General features: G+C 41.6%; 1 protein-coding gene across 9 annotated transcripts in view; it reads left to right on the top strand.

Annotated features, from left to right (window-relative positions):
• Window positions 1-19,465, top strand: part of NARS2 (asparaginyl-tRNA synthetase 2, mitochondrial) — a 183,700-nt gene that overhangs the window by 43,392 nt on the left and 120,843 nt on the right. For 2 of the 9 annotated variants that reach the window (XM_055581438.1, XM_055581431.1), the window contains exons 2-3: window positions 9,412-9,521; window positions 14,441-14,581. Coding sequence is in view for 3 of the 9 variants with exons in the window: in XM_055581430.1 (XP_055437405.1) it covers window positions 4,299-4,439; window positions 9,412-9,521; window positions 9,889-10,009; window positions 14,441-14,581 (513 nt within the window). In the remaining 6 variants the exon portion in view is untranslated. Of the gene's footprint in view, window positions 1-3,874; window positions 3,919-3,963; window positions 4,440-7,226; window positions 7,994-9,411; window positions 9,522-9,888; window positions 10,010-14,440; window positions 14,582-19,465 lie in introns of those variants that run through there. The other 7 variants (XM_055581440.1, XM_055581430.1, XM_055581428.1 and 4 more) reach the window with 7 other exon arrangements.

Below are 19,465 nucleotides of genomic sequence, written 5' to 3'. Positions count from 1 at the left end.
TGAAACTGAAGACATTTGACTGCAAGTTTCCATATTTCTGTTGTCAAGGTTCTAGAAGTGTCCAAGAACTATGGTATTTTCATGGATGAGAATTTTGAGGAGTTTTACAATTCTTCCATGCTATTTGCCCTCCTGGCAACGTTTCCTTCCCCTCTTCTGGCAGGAAATAACCTTTTCTGCATCTCAACCATGCAAAATTCTGATCCTCCTCCAAAACTCAACTTAATTATTTCCTCTTCTAGCACATCATTGACTGGGGCAGTTTTGCATGAGCTTACACCTGTGGTATAATATGTCTTGGGTCAATAATATGCTAGGCCACCATTCCACTTGGCTCATACGTTTATATAAGTGCTAACTGGTTTGTATAATAATTCTCCATTTCCTTGCCAGTCTCTATGTCTAGACCATGAGGTTTTTGATGGCAGAAAGCATGGTCTTATTTCCCACCTTGCAGAGATTCTATAGCATAAAATAGTTCAGTATATGAGCCAAACTGTATCAATATGAAAATCACAAGCTGTATCATGACGAACAAAGCTAGAGGAGGTGATGGAATTCCAGTTGAGCTATTTAAAATCATAAAAGATGATGCTGTGAAAGTGCTGCACTCAATATGCCAGCAAATTTGGAAAGCTTAGCAGTGGCCACAGGACTGGAAAAAGGTCAGTTTTCATTCCAATCCCAAAGAAAAGCAATGCCAAAGAATGCTCAAAATACGGCACAGTTGCACTCATCTCACACACTAGTAAAGTAATGCTCAAAATTCTCCAAGTGAGGCTTCAATAGTACATGAACCAAGAACTTCCAGATGTTCAAACTGGATTTAGAAAAGGCAGAGGAACCAGAGATCAAATTGCCAACATCTGTTGGATCATAGAAAAATCAAGAGAGGTCCAAAAAAACATCTGCTTTATTGACTATGCCAAAGCATTTGACTGTGTGGATCACAACAAACTGTGGAAAATTCTGAAAAAGATGGAAATACCAGACCACCTGACCTGCCTCCTGAGAAAGCTGTATGCAGGTCAAGAAGCAACAGTTAGAACCAGACATGGAACAATGGACTGGTTCAAAAATGGGAAAGGAATACAACAAGGCTGTATATTGTCACCCTGTTTATTTAATTTATATGCAGAGTACATCATGTGAAATGCCAGGCTGGATGAAGCACAAGCTGGAATCAAGATTGCCAAGAGAAATATCAACAAATATCAACAACCTCAGATATGCAGATGACACCACCCTTATGGCAGAAAGTGAAGAAGAACTAAAGAGCCTCTTGATGAAAGTGAAAGACATTTAAGGATGGGGAACACATGTACACCTGTGGCGGATTCATGTTGATGTATGGCAAAACCAATACAATATTGTAAAGTAATTAGCCTCCAATTAAAATAAATAAATTTATATTAAAAAAAAAGAAAGTGAAAGACAAGAGTGAAAAAGCTGGCTTAAAACTCAACATTCAAAAAATGAAGATCATGGCATGCGGTCTCATCACTTCATGGCAAATAGATGGGGAAACAATAGAAACAGTGACAGACTTTCTTTTCTTGGGCTCCAAAATCACTGCAGATGCTGACTGCAGCCATAAAATTAAAAGATGCTTGCTCCTTGGAAGAAAAGCTATGACCCACCTAGACAGCATATTAAAAAGCAGAGACATTGCCGACAAAGGTCCATCTAGTCAAAGCTATGGTTTTTCCAGTAGTCATGTATGGATGTGAGAGTTGGACCATAAAGAAAGCTGAGCACAGAAGAATTGATGCTTTTGAACTGTGGTGTTGGAGAAGACTCTTGAGAGTCCCTTGAACTTCGAGGAGATCCAACGAGTCAATCCTAAAGGAAATCAGTCCTGAATATACATTGGGAGGACTGATGTTGAAGCTGAAACTCCAATACTTTGGCCACCTGATGTGAAGAACTGACTCTTTGGAAAAGCCCCTGATGCTGGGAAAAATTGAAAGCAGGAGGAAAAGGGGATGACAGAGGATGAGATGGTTCGATTGCATCATCAACTTGATGGCCATGAGTTTGAGCAGGCTCTGAGAGTTGGTGATGGACAGGGAAGCCTGGCATGCTGCAGTCCATGGGGATGTAGAGAGTCAAACACGACTGAACTGAACTGAAATGATGGAGCCAAGATTTCCAGGTTTAAATCTCGCACTTATATGACGTATATCTTTGAGTAAGTCATTTAACTTTTCTGTGCCTAATAAGTTCTCTTACCTGTAAACATGGGCATAGTAGTAGTGCAGTTTTAAGTAATAGCCCTTATTTCTGTCTTTTAATTATATAGAAAAACTTAACTCTTGAGTATCAGTGAGTTATCTGGGGGAAATTGTGTGTTTGTGTAGGTTTAAATAAAAGGTGACAATATAGGAAAGAGTCGTTTTCAGGTCAGACAAATGCAGATAACTGTGTTGGAAAAAGGAAAGAGAAGGCTTGATGATTCTGGCAGGCAATGCCCAGCAATTCCTCCACACACTCTCCAACAGCTTCACACTGTCATGCCTTCTCTGACTACCCTGTCTGAAGACTTCACTTACTCTTACCTGTCAAAGGGCTACCAGCTCCAGCAAGCCATTTTTAGCATCACATGCTAAGGCAGTGCCAGGGAACTGATCACCCTTTTATTCAGTTTTCTATTTAGATGTTTGATACCACCCATCTGTAACTTGAGCAGGTGCTCTGTCTTGTTTTTCTCTGTTCTCAGAACTGATCAGTTCAGTTCAGTCGGTTCAGTCGCTCAGTCGTATCCGACTCTTTGCGACCCCATGAATCACAGCACGCCAGGCCTCCCTGTCTATCACCAACTCCCAGAGTTCACTCAAACTCATGTCCATCGAGTCAGTGATGCCATCCAGCCATCTCGTCCTCTGTCGTCCCCTTCTCCTCCTGCTCTCAATCTTTCCCAGCATCAGGGTCTTTTCCAATGAGTCAACTCTTCGCATGAGGTGGCCAAAGTATTGGAGTTTCAGCTTTAGCATCAGTCCTTCCAATGAACACCCAGGACTGATCTCCTTTAGGATGGACTGGTTGGATCTCCTTGCAGTCCAAGGGACTCTCAAGAGTCTTCTCCAACACCACAGTTCAAAAGCATCAATTCTTGGGCGCTCAGCTACTGATATCGTCACGCTAATCCTCTCAATAATTCAAGTCTTCTGGTCCATTTTCTTTTTCCATCAGTCACTCCTTGTCTTCCACTTTGCGTTCCTAAGCATCAGCTGGAAGCTTTATTTTTTAAAAAATGAAATCAGTGTTTCACTTAGTTTGAGTAAAACGTCTTTTTAAAAAAATTACTTATTTAATTTATGGATTTAGCTGCGCTGGGTCTTAGTTGCCGCTGGCGACAGTGCAGAATGGTTAGTTGCTGCATGCGGAATCTAATTTCCTGAGCTGGGATGAACCTGAGCCTCCTGCGTTGGACGCACGGAGTCTTAACCGCTAGACCACCAGGGAAGCTCCTCACCTGGAAGCTTTAGAAACGAAGACTGTCAGACGTCAGCCTAGGTAGGTTACCCGCTGCTGCTGCTGCTGCTAAGTCGCTTCAGTCGTGTCAGATTCTGTGCGACCCCACAGACGGCAGCCCACCAGGCTCCTCTGTCCCTGGGATTCTCCAGGCAAGAATACTGGAGTGGGTTGCCATTTCCTTCTCCAATGCATGAAAGTGAAAAGTGAAAGTGCAGTCGCTCAGTCGTGCCCGACTCTTAGCGACCCCATGGACTGCAGCCTACCAGGCTCCTCCGTCCATGGAATTTTCCAGGCAAGAGTACTGGAATGGGGTGCCATTGCCTTCTCCGGGAGTGGTTACCTACTTCCTTGCTCATCTCTACAACCCTTGGGTCTTAGCTCCGCCCACCCCAGCTCCTGACCCGCCCCTTCCTCCGCCCCAGCGCCTCTTTAAACGGAGTCGTAAGTACGCATGCTCCCTCGGAACCTCCTCGTAGCGTGATGACGTGAACGTTGGCGTGGTGACGTTCGGGCGACCGCGGCGCGTGTTTCAGCCCGCGCTTGGGGCGTGGGTTTAGAAGCTGAGGGAGTCTGTCAGGTGTTCCACGCGCCCACAGGGAGCGCTTTTTCTTCGCCATTCGCCGCTGAATGAGCGGTCTCCGTTCCGCCCTTTCGGGAAGCAGAGGTCCTGTGGAGACCGAACGGGGGCCCGTGGGGGGCTCTGGAGCGCTGGAGTGTAGGGCTGCGGCCCGGAAGAGGGGAGGAGAGAGGGTCCCCCCCGGCAGAGCCCGCTCGCGCTGGCCTCAGGGCAGGTCCCGAGGAGGGCCTGGGGCGGCCGCGCGATGTTCGGGGCGCGGTGCCTGCTCCGAGCCCTGCGCTCCTGCTCCTCGGCTCCTTGCCCGAGGCAGAGACCTGCAGCCAGAGTGAGCGTGCGGGGCGCTCTGGGGGTCCAGAGCGCGAACGGGGAGCGCGTTAAGGTCCAGGTTAGTGTGTCGGCAGGGGGCGGGTTTGTCCTCGTTGACGGATGTGGCGCATCCGCCTCTAAACTTGTCCTGCTCACCCGCCTCTCAGCTTGTTGGTGGACAGAACGACCGGCGGGGAGAGTTAGAAAATACAGGCGAGCGTGTGTCCACATTTTTCTCCTTTCCTTGGTTACCGTTACTTTTCGGAAAACTGTTTCAGTGCCTGAAAAGTGCTGGAAGTTTGCTTTCATGGCTCAGGGTGGTGTTAATCATAGAGAAAAATGAACGAATCCCTTTTCATTTGTCCCTCATGCCGTGTGTTCACAGTGACAAAGCTCCTTGAGAGCAGGAACTGTCTTGTTACCCGTCTTGGTTTTCACACATGGTTGGCAGTAAACGTTTGGTCAACCAAAGCATACCGTTTATTCAACTTTTAACTACCACAGGGCTTCGCATATAACTTATGTTTAGTAAATTAGGTGGAGAAGGCAATGGTAACCCACCCCAGTGTTCATGCCTGGAGAAACCCATGGACAGAAGAGCCTGGTGGGCTGCAGTCCATTGGGACCCCCACCCACACTGAATTAGGACACACACACACACACACACACAGAGTTAGGAGAACAAATGCAGTGTAGGAGAAGCCCATGGACAGAGGAGCCTGGTGGGCTGCAGTCCATTGCCCCGCCCCTACACACACACACACACACACACACACACACACACACCCCGAATTAGAACAAATGGAGTGTAGGAGTGTACATGCTTGGAGAATTCCAAGGACAGAGGAGCCTGGCGGGCTGCAGTTCATCACCCCGCCCCTACACATACACACACACACACACCCCCCGAATTAGAACAAATGGAGTGTAGGAGTGTACATGCTTGGAGAATTCCATGGACAGAGGAGCCTGGCGGGCTGCAGTCCATGGGGATGGACACACACACACACATGCAGTAAATTAGGAAAAGAAATGGAGTGTAGCAGTTTGAAAGAGCTCTGGTGTCAAACTGCCTAGGTTTAGATCTCTGCCACTTAGTCACTTGTTAATGATTGGTATATCGCTTATGTGCTCTAAACCTCAATTTCCTCTTATAAAAATGGAGATAATAATAGTCCTTAGTTCATAGTCCTAAAGATTAGTTATAAAATATTTAGGACAGTAGTCCATCTCAGTAAATGTTAGCTGCTAACATTTCTCTTGTTAATAATATTTGTAGGAGCTTCGCACAGAAGATTCCTGCTTAGAGGAGCAGACCAAGCAAGATGGTTTGACTTATTAGGTTGCTGTAACACTCATACAGTTACTTTTGTTGTCCTCACATATCCTTGATTTCTAGTTGTGTGACCAGTTTCCCCTTCTTTGTGTTTCTTTATTTTTCATGGGTTTCTATGATACAAATCAAAACATTTTCTTGCATTCATCTGTTAATTCAAAATATATTAATGATACCTTCTGTGTGGTAGTCTAGAGAGGAGGAAGAACAGAACCTACTCCCTAGGTTAGCAGGCTTCAGTTTTAGTGCTGTACAGTCTAATTTGGGGCCTTCCCAGGTGGCTTAGTGTTAAGGCAGGAGAGGAGGATTGGATCTGTGGATGGGGGAAGATCCCGTTGAGAAGGAAATGGCAGCCCACACCAGTATTCTTGCCAGGGAAATCCCATGGACAGAGGAGCCTGACTGGCTGCAGTCCTTGTGGTTGCGAAAAGTCAGGTGCAACTTAGTGACTGAACAATGGCAAAAACAGTCTAATTTAGAAACATCTGAATTGAGTGGTAATGTAGTTGTAAAATACATACCAATTTTGAAGAGCAAAAAAAAAATGCAAAGTAGCTCAGTATTTTTTATATTGATTACGTGTCAATATATATTTTGGATTCAATGAAATATACTGTTAAATTTAATTTTAGTAATTGCTTTTTACATTTCATGCAACCAGTAAAACATGTAAAATTACATATGTGGCTCACTTTGTATTATATACAGCCCTGGGCTGATGGCTAAGACAAGAAATTATCAGTATGATAAGTATTAGCTGTATTTCTATAGAAAACTTTGGGAAGACAGAGGGAAGTTCTTAAGAGTGTGAGGTGGTCAAAGACGACTTCTTGCATGAGGTGACATTTCAGCTGAATGATGAAGGATGTGTTCCTGGGTAGAGGATAGGGGAATGGGGTGGAAAGAGCATTTCAGAAGAATTCATTGATTAAAAATGTGACCTTTGAACTAAGAACTGTATTTGAATTCCAGCTCTACTACTTGGTAACTTTGAGTATTTAACAAGGTTATCCTAACTTCTCAAATAGGTTTCTTCATCCCTAACATGATAATGTATATCGTCACCCTCTCATGTATATGCAGAGTACATCATGAGAAACTCTGGGCTGGAAGAAGCACAAGCTGGAATCAAGATTGCTGGGAGAAATATCAATAACCTCAGATATGCAAGATGACACCACCCTTATGGCAGAAAGTGAAGAGGAACTAAAGAGCCTCTTGCTGAAAGTGAAAGAGGAGAGTGAAAAAGTTGGCTTGAAGTTCAACATTCACAAAACTAAGATCATGGCATCCAGTCCCATCATTTCACGGCAAATAGATGGGGAAACAGTGGCTGACTTTATTTTTCTGGGCTCCAAAATCCCTCTGGATGGTGATTGCAGCCATGAAATTAAAAGACGTTTACTCCTTGGAAGGAAAGTTATGACCAACCTAGACAACATATTAAGAAGGAGAGATGTTACTTTGCCAACAAAGGTCCGTCTAGTCAAGGCTATGGTTTTTCCAGTAGTCATGTATGGATATGAGAGTTAGATTATAAAGAAAGCTGAGCACTGAAGAATTAATGCTTTTGAACCGTGGTGTTGGAGAAGACTCTTGAGAGCCCCTTGGACTGCAAGGAGATCCAACCAGTCCATCCTAAAGGAGATCAGTCCTGGGTGTTCATTGGAGGGACTGATGTTGAGGCTGAAACTCCAATACTTTGGCCACCTGATGCAGAGAGCTGACTCATTTGAAAAGACCCTGATGCTGGGAAAGATTGAGGGCAGGAGGAGAAGGGGACGACAGAGGATGAGAGGGTTGGATGGCATCACCGACAATGGACATGGGTTTGGGTGGACTCCAGGAGTTGGTGATGGACAGGGTGGCCTGGCGTGCTGTGGTTCATGGGGTCACAAAGAGTCGGACACCACTGAGTGACTGAACTGAACTGAACATAATATTCACTTCATTAAGTTCTTGTGAGGATTAAGTAGATAAATATTTTTAAAGAGCAAAATGGAGTATAGCAGTTTGACAGAGCTGTGGTCAAGCTGCCTGCATTTAAATCTCTCCACTTGGTAGCTTGTTAATGATGGGCATGTCGCTTATGTGCTCTTAATCTCAATTTCCTCTTATAAGAATGGAGATAATGGTAGTCCTTATTTCACAGAGTGAAGTAGAACAGAAGCACATTAAACAGTGTTCCATAAATGTTAACTTTTACTAACAAGTAAAAAGCAAGACTGTGGTGCTTTGGAAATTACTGTTGATTGGCCTTGCTCCAAGTTATGAAGGGCCTTGTGCATGAGACTGAGGTAATTTACCTTTTATTTGGTCTAGCCCTGGAGAAAGATCAAGGGCTTCCTGGTAGACTTGAGTTCAAATTCAGTCTTTATCCTTTACTGGCAGTGTGACCTTATGCAAGTTATTTAACTTCTCTGAGCCTCAATTCCTCACTTGCAAGATGTGACTAATGAAAATCCATAGAGCTGTTGTGAGGAGTAGATTGAGACAGTATATGAAGAAGGTAGTAAAATGCCTGTCACATAGTAGGTGTTCAGTACATGATAGATATTCTTCCACTGAAAAATACTTGTGGGTTATCTACTGTATCACTGACAATAGCCTTCAAGGCAACTACAAATGTCATTCCTAAACCCCCAAAATATGGACATGCAAATAAGTAATAGAAGGGCTTGAATAACAGTGTCTAAATAGTGTGCTGAGGATACAAAGAAAGCCAGGGTGAATACAGTTTTTCTAAGTAGGATCCTACCACTTTCCCCAAGTTTAATAGCCAAACGTGGTTTTCCAGTGTTTAAATGGTTAATCAGACACCATCAGTTGTTTCATAATTGTTGAAAGACTGCTAGAATATTCTCAACTTCTATGCTAGTTAAATGTAAGTTGGTTGTCATCAGAGAGCTGTTTTTACTGTTACTGGTCTACTTGAAGACATCTCATTTGTACTTCTGCATTCTTGTTGTGTTGTTTAGTGTCTAAGTTGTGTCTGACTCTTGTGACCCCATGGACAGTAGCCTGCCAAGCTCCTCTGTCCATGGGATTCTCCAGGCAAGAATACTGGAGCGGATTGCCATTTCCTTCTCCAGGAGATCTTCCCCACACAGAGATCGAACCCACATCTCCTGTATTGGCAGGCAGATTCTTTACCACTGAACCACCGGGGAAGCCCTCATACATACCTATCATTTAAATTCAGTGTCTTTGAAAGTTTATGTTTTATTTAGTATGTGTTCTTACTAAATTTCTTGAGAACTCTTTCGTGTGATACTTTGGGGGAAAAAACCAAAATCCCACAAAGACCTTTCTAGTCCGTACATAATCTCTCTGGGAATTTGATACAAAAGGAGAAAGGAACCAAGATATGTTCCCTCTTGTGTAGGGGAGGGGTTAGGGGCAGGAAGAAAACCTGGAATATTGGGGGATTGGTTATGTGAATTAGGCTCATGAACCTAATGGTATTTGGGGCATCTATTCAAAATGATGAGCTTTATTAATGAAACAACAGTGGAATGCCAAAGCTATATTTCACTATGATAAGGACCATATAAAATTATATATGCATGTAGATGAGCTATTATAAAAGCAATTGATTTGTTCAGGCAGGATTATGAGGATTTTTTTGTTTTTCGTTTAGTCTTCTGTGTGTATATGTAATGAAAATATAAAATGTTTGTGTTTTAAACTCAAGTTTAGAAATATTTCTCATCAGGGATGGATTCGTTCAATCCGCTCCCAGAAGGAAGTCCTGTTCCTGCATGTAAATGATGGGTCATCTTTGGAAAGCCTCCAGGTTGTAGCAGATTCAAGCTTTGACAGTAGGTGAGATTTTTGTTTTGTTTTAAGAATACTTTGGGGTTTTTGGTTTGTTTTTTCATCTCCTCTGTTGCTCATTTCCATCATCCAGGTGTTTATATTGCCCCTCAGTGATCTTTCTAAACAGATCTGCTTTTCATAGCATTGATGCTCAAGTCCAAATGCATAGAATCAAGATTGTTTTCTTGTCTGTCATTTTCATATGACAATATCCCCTACCCATCCTTTGCTTCTTTCTTAACTACATGTAGTTCTTAACCCAATTAAGGGTAAACTTCTATCATTAAATACTTTAGTGTTTTGGTAGCAAGATTTGTATTACTCTGAGGGCTACTTGTAAGATCTTGTTTATGTTGGTTTTTCATTACTGTAGAGAACTGGCTTTTGGGAGTTCTGTGGAAGTTCAAGGGCAGTTGGTAAAAAGTCCATCCAAAAAGCAAAATGTGGAACTGAAGGCAGAAAAAATTGAAGTTGTTGGCAATTGTGATGCCAAGGTATGTTTTATAACACTTTTACGGAGGCTGTTTTTCAAATGGCTTAATTAAAACTAGCAGTGTTTTATGTGTAATGTTAGGAAGATGGCACTTGGATCATTTCAATCGTGACTTCCTAGATAATTGAAACAGACTATAGACTGAGGAATGTAGAAAGAGTAGCAGAAAGTACTCATGTAAATGGTTGAGTCTTAGGAGTAGGAGCTAAGTGATACTACTCCGTGCATCTCTGTGGTGCCTTTCACTGTTGAAATTTGCCACTTTTACAAGCATGCCTAGTCAGCTACAATGACAAAGGCATACCAGGGCAAACTGAGTTCTTAGGAATGCTCTGCCTTGAAATGACTTTTCTGTTATCTAGAACTGTATCATCCAGCGCAGTAGCCACTAGCTACCTGTGGCTATTTAATATTAAATGATTCAAAATTAAATAAAAAATTCCCTTCCTTAGTGGCATTAGCCACATTTCAAGTGCTCGGTAATCACATGCACCTAATGGCTTCTGTCCTGCATTACACAGATACAGACCATTTCTATTTATCACAGGAAATTCTACTGGACAGTGCTAGAGTGTGGTCATGTTTGGGCGGAACAAAGACAAATGTTACATTAAGACATGTTTACTTTTGTTTTTGGAACACTCTCCTGTTAGTGTGTATGTTAGCTCAGTTGCATCTGATTCTTTGTGACTCCATGAACTGTAGCCCGCCAGACTCCTCTGTCCATTGGATTTTCCAGGCAAGAATACTGGAGTGGTGGTAGCTTTTTATTTATAGATTGATAAAGAGGTTATAAACTCTTGAGAATCCCTTGGACAGTAAGGAAATGAAACCAGTCAATCCCAAAGGAAATCAACCCCATATATTTATTGGAAGGACTGATGGTAAAGCTCTAATATTTTGGCCACCTGATGCAAAGAGCAGACTCATTGGAAAAGACCCTGATGCTGGGAAAGATTGAAGGCAGGAGGAGCAGGGGGCAACAGAGGATGAGATGGTTGGATGGCATCACTGACTCGATGGACATGAGTTTGAGCAAACTCTGGGAGATGGTGATGGACAGGGAAGCCTGGCTGCTGCATTTCATGGGGTCACAAAGAGTCGGACATGACTTAACAACTGAACAGCAACAAAGAGGTCACAGGGGATAATTTCATAGATAATCAATCCATTTTCTAATTGGAGGAAATGAGGCCCTACCAGGCACAATAACTTGCATTAGGTCATGTTGTGGCACAGCTGAAGTTTATGCCCTAGCCATTTGACCCCCCTGTGGTTTATCTGTACTCATCTTCAAATATTTAATGAACAAAAAGTGAGGAAATACAGGGAAAGAGCATTATTTTAGCTCATTTTTAGTTCTTTTGGATAACTGGAAGAAATTAAAAACAAGAAAGAAAATAGGCAATTTTTAAAAATGTCTTTCTGAACAATATTCTAAGAAGTTCTAATTGACATTTAAAATTAAGAATCAGATATGAAGGTGTCTGAAAAATAGACTGTGAAAATAATTTGGAACTCAGAAGAATGAAAATGGTAACCATTACTATTTTTGCTTTTTAGAAAGGTTTCATTATTAAAAATTTGCCCTGTGTTTTACTCTTCGTAAATTGTTTTTCCTTGGTGAATATTGATGCCTTCCCGTATTCTTCCCCCTCATTTCAGTGTCATTTGTAAGTATTCACACGTTAGGAAACTCTGAGCCTGCTAGCAGTCCCCAGATTCTTGTTAATTTGATCATATTGTCACTTTCGTAGGTATGGGACCTATTTCTATATGTCACAATTTAGTGTTTGCACAGGCCTAAAAGGAATAGATAACTCTAAAATAGGTTACCATTACTGGAGTGGGATTTCTTTGGAAGGAATGATGCTAAAGCTGAAACTCCAGTACTTTGGCCACCTCATGCGAAAGTTGACTCATTGGAAAAGACTCTGATGCTGGGAGGGATTGGGGGCAGGAGGAGAAGGGGACGACAGAGGATGAGATGGCTGGATGGCATCACTGACTCGATGGACGTGAGTCTGGGTGAACTCCTGGAGTTGGTGTTGGATAGGGAGGCCTGGCGTGCTGTGATTCATGGGGTCGCAAAGAGTCGGACACGACTGAGCGACTGATCTAATCTGATCTGATTACTGGAGTGTGAAGTCAAGTGGGCCTTAAGAATCATTACTACAAGCAGAGCTAGTGGAGGTGATAGAATTCCAGCTAAGATTTTCACATCCTAAAAGATGATGTTGTTAAAGTGCTATACTCAATCCGGCAGCAAATTCGGAAAACCCAGCAGTGGGCACAGGACTGGAAAAGGTCAGTTTCATTTCAGTCCCAAAGAAGGGCAATACCAAAAAATGTTCAAACTACCCCACAATTTGCACTCATTTCACATGCTAGCAAGGTACTGTTCAAAATCCTTCAAACGAGGCTTAAATAGTATGTGAACTGGGAACTTCCAGATGTACAACCTGGATTTAGAAAAGGCAGAGGAACCAGAGATCAAATTGGTATCATCTGTTGGTTCATAGAAAAAGCAAGGAAATTCCAGAAAACATCTGCTTCATTGACTACACTAAAGCCTTTGACTGTGTGGATCACAACAGACTGGAAAATTCAAGAGATGGGAATCCCAGACCACCTTATGTGCCTCCTGAAAGCTGTATACAGGTCAAGAAGCAACAGTTAGAACTGGCTATGGAATAACAGACTGGTTCCAAACTGGGAAAGGAATACATCAAGGCTGAATATTGTCTCCCTGCTTATTTAACCTATATGCAGAATACATCATGAGAAATACCAGGCTGGATGAATCACTTGCTGGAATCAAGACTGCTGGGAGAAATATCAATAACCTCAGATATGCAGATGACACCACCCTTATGGCAGAAAGCAAAGAACAACTAAGGAGCCTCTTGAATGAAGGTGGAAGAAGAGAGTGAAAAAGCTGGGTTATACTCAGCTTTCAAAAAACGAAGACCATGGTATCCGGTCCCATCACTCCATGCCAAATAGATGAGGAAACAATGGAAACAGTGAGAGACTTTATTTTCTTGGGCTGCAAAATCACTACAGATGGTGACTGCAGCCATGAAATTAAAAGACGCTTGCTCCTTGGAAGGAAAGCTATGACAAACCTAGACAGTCTATTAAAAAGCAGAGATATCACTTTGCCGACAAAGGTGCAAAGAAAAACTATGGTTTTTCCAGTAGTCATGTAGGGATGTGAGAGTTGGACCATAAAGAAGACTGAGTGCTGAAGAACTGATGCTTTTGAACTATGGTGAGTGAAGACTCTTGAGAGTCCCTTGGACAGCGAGGAGATCAAACCAGTCAATCCTAAAAGAAATCAATCCTGAATATTCATTGAAAGGACTGATGCCAAAACTCCAATACTTTGGCCACCTGATGTAAAGAGCTGACTCATTGGAAAAGACCCTGATGCTGGGGAAGATAGAGGACAGGAGAAGAGGGTGACAGAGGATGAGATGGTTGGATGGCATCACTGACCATGGACATGATTTTGAGCAAACTCTGGGAGATAGTGAAGGACAGGGAAGCCTGGCGTGCTGCAGTCCATGGGGTTGCAAAGAGTTGGGCATGACTGAGCAACTGAACAACAGTAGCTCTTTTACTTCACTTCTCTGTTAGCTTTCTTATTGAAACTTTGGTTTTGGTCATACAGTTTTTAGGAAAGTTCTTCTAGGTAGTGTCAAAATTTCCTTTAAAATTTTTATGAATATATACTCCCCTAGATGACAGAAAGCTATTGACCGTCCCCCATGTTCTGAAACAGTAGCGCATGTTGAGAAATGGTGATAAGTAGTGCTAATAGATTATGAGTGTTTGTGGACTTTCAAGATACTATGATGATTTTAGAATTGAATACCAGCTGTGTGTATACTGCTGTAGAAAACGTAATCTTTAATATCTACAATATTCTAAACTGTGTGCCCAACAGTGGAGTGTTTTGCATTTGCTCAGTCGTGGCCAACTCTTCACGACCCCATGGACTGTAGCCCGCCAGCCTCCTTTGTCTGTGGAATTTTCCAGGCTAGAATACTTGAGTGGGTTGCCATTTCCTTCTCCTGGAGTGTTTTGCATGATTGTATCCTAATCTCTGTTTGTAAATAGTGGTTGATAGCTAATGGGTAGAAATTTGGTAAGTAACATATTAGTCTGTTTGATAATAAGTAATTTTGCCCCAAATCCCAAAGCTAGTACGAAGTCAAGCTGGATTCAAACCCATATCTCTGATTTCACTCACCGTTGTACTAATGTGTTAGAATTCATATGGACCATATTCAATTATGTTAAGAAAATGAGAAGGAAAGCATCTTAGTTTTATACTAAAACACTGCTATTTAACAAATGCCCTGTAAACTGATTTTATAAAGCAGTATCTTTGTTAGCTTCTCACTTGTTTTTCCTGTTGTTTCAGGCTTTCCCTTTTAAATATAAAGAGAGGCATCCTCTAGAATATCTGAGACAATATCCTCACCTCAGGTGTAGGACTAATATTCTGGGTTCTGTACTGAGGGTTCGAAGTGAAGCCACAGCAGCTATCCATTCTTTCTTTAAGGTAAGGAGCTTTGCTTCTCAGTGTTCATTCTGGTGAAGAAGTTGAATAATTGTAACACTGGAGTAGTATCCTGAAAAGTCTTCTGGTTGTTTATTCCAGGCATGCTTTATTATGTGATACTTTTTTCTTTGACTGATATTAAATTTTCTATTTATCACTAACTTTGAGCAATTTGATTAATATGTGCCTTGGCACAGCTTTTTAATGCTTCTTGTGTCTGGAGTTCATTGAATTTCTTATCTATGTATTTCAGTTTTCACTAGGTTTTTCAGTCATTTTTCATCAAATATTTTTTATGTTATCTCTCTCCTTTGGGGAACTTCAGTTACCCGCGTATATTTGGCCACTTGATGATATTCCCATAGCTCACTCATGTTCTTTTTTTTTTTAAATCTTCTTTTCCCCCAGTGTGTTTCTTTTGCTGTGTCTTTTTTGCTTTCTGATCTTTTCTTCTGCAATGCCTGTTTTGTTGTTGTTCATATTCAGTGCATTTTCCACCCCGTACATTATAGGTTTCATAAGTGGTTGATTTGGGCCTTTTTTTTTTTTTTTTTTTAGATCATTAATTTAATTTATTTTTTAATTGAAGGATAATTGCTTTACAGAATTTTTTTGTTTTCTGTCAAACCTCAACATGAATAAGCCATAGGTATACATATATCCCCTCCCTTTTGAACCTCCCTCCCCATCCCAGCCCTCTAGGTTGATACAGAGCCCTGTTTGAATTTCCTGAGCCATATAGCAAATTCCTGTTGGCTCTCCATTTTACATATGGTAATGTAAGTTTCCATGTTACTCTTTCCACACATCTCACCCTCTCCTCCCCTCTCCCCATGTCTCCATAAGTCTGTTCTCTATGTCCGTTTCTCCATTGCTGCCCTGTAAATAAATTCTTCCATAACATGTTTCTAGATTCCTTATATATGTGTTAGAATACGATATTTATCTTTCTCTTTCAGACTGACTTCATTCTGTGTAATAGGCTCTAGGTTCATCCACCTCATTAGAACTGATTCACTTTTTTTGGCTGAGTAATATTCCATTGTGTATATGTACCACAACTTTATCTATTCATCTGTCAATGGACATCTAGGTTGCTTCCATGTTCTAGCTATTGTAAATAGTGCTACAATGAACAATGGGATACATGTATCTTTTTCAGTTTTGGTTTCCTCCAGGTATATGCCTAGGAGTGGGATTGCTGGGTCATATGGTGGTTTTTTCCTAGTTTTTAAGGAATCTCAATACCATCTTCCATAATGGCTGTATCAGTTTACATTGCCACCAACAGTGCAAGAGCGTTCCCTTGCCTCCACACGCTTTCCAGCATTTATTGTTTGTAGACTTTTTGATAATGGCCACTCTGACTGGTAGAGGTGATATCTCATTGTGGTTTTGATTTGCATTTCTCTAATAATGAGCAATGTTGAGCATCTTTTCATGTGTTTGTTAGCCATCTGTATGTCTTCTTTGGAGAAATCGGGGCCTTTTTTTTTTAGGTCTTCCATATCTCTACTAACTTTTTTGAACATATTCAGAAGTTTTAGTTGAAACTATGTATAGTTTTCATAGCTGTTTCATTACCATTTTTATGTACTAACATGTCAGTCAGTTATGAGTCAGTTTTAATTGATTAGTCTCTTCATTAGAGATTATGTTTTCCTGCTGCTTCTTATACCTGCTAATCTTTGATTAGTTGCCAGACCTTATGAATTTTATCTTGCTGGGTGCTGGATATTTATAAAGCTTTTTATGTTCTGTTCTAGTATGTAGTTAAGTTACTGGCAGGATCTTGCTTTTATGATTTGTATGCTCCCTGGTAGTCTAGTGGTTAGGATTCAGCACTCTCACTGCTGCAGCCCAGGGTCGATTCCCAGTCAGGGAAACCTTTTTTCTGAGCTTCCCTGGTGGCTCAGATGGTAGAGAATCTGTCTGCAATGCAGGAGACCCAGGTTTCACTCCTGGGTCAGGAAGATCCCCTGGAGAAGAAATGGCAACCCATTCCAGTATTTTTACCTGGAGAATTCCATGGACAGTGGAGCCTGGCCGGCTGCAGTCCATGGAGTCACAGAGTTGGACACGACTGAGTGACTTGACACTTTGACTTTCAGGTAAATCCGAAACAGTGCTCAGTCTAGGTCTGTTATTCCCCACTACTGAGGCAAAGCCTTCCTGAGATCTTCTAACCTGGCTGTGGGAATAGGCACTGTTTCCTCTAATCATTTTGGATGGTTCTTTCCCTGGCCTTGGATGGTCTCCTCATATGCCTGAGCTGATCATTCCTCCACTTGATCAATACTGATCTATACTCCAGGGTGACTCTCTGTGCTTCTCTGGAGTTGTTGCATACCTCTCTGCTCTCTGGAACTCAGTCCTGTCAATTCCTGCCATTTTGGCCTCAGACTCTCAGCTCTGTCTCTTCAACTCAGGGAATCTGCTGAGCTCTGCTTTGTTTATTCGTGCTTCCTGTTGTCATCTGGGAAATCTTAAAGCAATAAGCTGGGCTGCTGGTGGGGTTCACTGTGTTTATTTCCTGTCTCTCAGGATTCACTCTCCTTTATTGTCTGATATCCAGTGTCTTGAAAACTGTCGTTCCATGTGGTTTGCTCCTGGATTCTTTTGTTTTGTCTTTTGATTGTTTCAGACAGGAGGGTAAATCTAGTTCCTGTTTCTCCATCTTGGTCACAGAGATTTTATATACAGTAAGTGCTAATTTTAAAGGATTATTGATGGTCAAGTAGGTTGATCTAATGACTAAAGACATTTGTCTCATTTAGCTTTGCTTTTCAGCCATTTATCCCCAACCCAGGAAAGCCACAGTGGAATGTAGTTGGTCAATTGATGAGAACCTCCTCCCATGTGGTAGATGGAAGGGCTCCAAAGGCAAGAGTGAGCCAATAGATAAAGTTCAGTATTATTCCATGTAGTTTTGGAACTCTTCCTAAGCCACTTCTCCAGATCCAGCTCTTTTGGGAAGATTGTCTGACAACATACCCTTCCCTTGGACAGCATCCAACTTCATGCAGGTGCAGCCCTGCCATAGAACACAAGAAAATTCTCGCTCTTTGCAGAGCGCCTTAAGAGATAATTTCTGGTGTGACAGCTAAAGAACAGCATGGCTTTAAAGCATAAGAATAAACAAAGGAAAATAAATCACATTATACAATGTCATCCCATTATGGTTTAAAGGGGTGCATTTTCATATGCTGTCATAAGCTTTCTCACACAGCTTCCATGTGGCTTTTCAGTAATGCTTGAACTATACAAACAGAAAATTTGTTCAGATGTAAAAGTATTTTCCCCCATTTGTCTTCAGCTATTAGTGGACCTGCTTCAATTCTGAAAGTTTTATGGATTTCTGGCCACTAGGTGGTGGTATTGGCAGGCCATTAACAAGTGGGCTTTTCCGAATTCATGCATTTCACTTTTTTTTTTAACACAGTTGTTTATTATCTGAAGCTTTTACAGATAAACTATTTTTACATGAGAGAATAAACTAGAAAACTCTGAAATCAAAGAATCAGCAATGTAAAGTTTAAAAAACATTTTGTGCTGTGCTTAGTCGCTCAATTGTGTCTGATCTTTGTGACCCCATGGACTGTAGGTTGCTGGGCTCCTCTGTCCATGGGATTCTCCAGGCAAGAATACTGGAGTGGGTTGCCATGCCCTCCTCCAGGGAATCTTCCCAACCCAGGAATCTTTTAGGTGGTTAAAAATAATGAATTTTTGCAGTGTTGGACATGTTTGTAAAGATAGGCAATTTTGAATCTTAAAATTCACTTTTTAATTGTAAGGCCCTAGAAAACATAATCCTGATATTCCCCTTTTAAGATGCTTCCCACTTGTGTATGAGTGTTACAGGACATACTAAATTAGAGTTATATATTATTCTGTATTGGGTGCTGTTTCTATGTTTGTTACTTTATGCTCCTGAAAAGATGTTAATACGTGTTTGCCCTTTCTTGGTGAGTTGAGTTTCTTCCTCTGAGTATCAGATTGTTTCCTTCTCAGCATGGCAGTGCCTTCAAAGCCTGTCACAGTGGGGAGTGTTCTTTGACCCTGGGTTAAATGACCCTAGACTGCTGTGTCTTTGAGTTCCTGTGACTGCTTGTTATGGGGTGTGTTTTTGGGTTTCATTTTGTTGGTTGGTCTCCTCCTGCTGTCACTGTTTGTCCCCAGTGGTGCGCCTGCGGCCAGCAATTGCTATCCTGTTTCTTTTCTGTGGAGTCTGATTAAATAATACTTGTTTTGTGTGTGTTAAAAACAGTCCATGAGTCTTTGGGTAATACATATGGGCCTTAGTACACGAATTTTTAACTTTCAAGTACTCATTGTTTTATCATATCTGGTTATAGAAATATGTATCTGTCCAAATACTTAGATATTTAGAGGTGGTGGGTGAGATCTGAATAATTGGGCCACAATTTTTGCCCCCTTCTCTGGCATTTGTATCTCTCGTTAGGAACCCCTTTGCTATGGAATGGGATAAGTACTTGACACCGGAACCCCACTGGAGGCAGCCACTGATGGTACTCTTGCTATTTATTTTCCTACTTCACTGTTCACTTTCTCATTTTTGGACTTTGTTCTCACCTTTGTTATTCCTTTGTACCTTCTTCTTTATAACTTTTGGTGGTAATGTTATAGTCTTAGATATGATAGGCCTTGCTAGCACTGTTTAGACTTAAAAAGCTGGTGACGCCTTTTGGGAGGTTTAGCATTATTTGAGTAATTTTTATTTTTTTAAATCCCATCCAGTTATTTCCATAAGATTTACAGCATTGTTTCTCGTAGCAGTTGACCAGTTCTAACTCTGGCAATTACATTCAGCCGTTAAATTTTCTCCTCCCTTTCCCCTCCCTCTCGCCACCCTCATTTCCTTTG

The sequence above is a fragment of the Bubalus kerabau genome, chromosome 5, assembly GCF_029407905.1.
Source record: "Bubalus kerabau isolate K-KA32 ecotype Philippines breed swamp buffalo chromosome 5, PCC_UOA_SB_1v2, whole genome shotgun sequence".
Classification (NCBI taxonomy): Eukaryota; Metazoa; Chordata; class Mammalia; order Artiodactyla; family Bovidae; genus Bubalus; species Bubalus kerabau.
The sequence above is the reverse complement of the archived record's forward strand: the minus strand, read 5'-3'. Positions and strand labels throughout refer to the sequence as shown.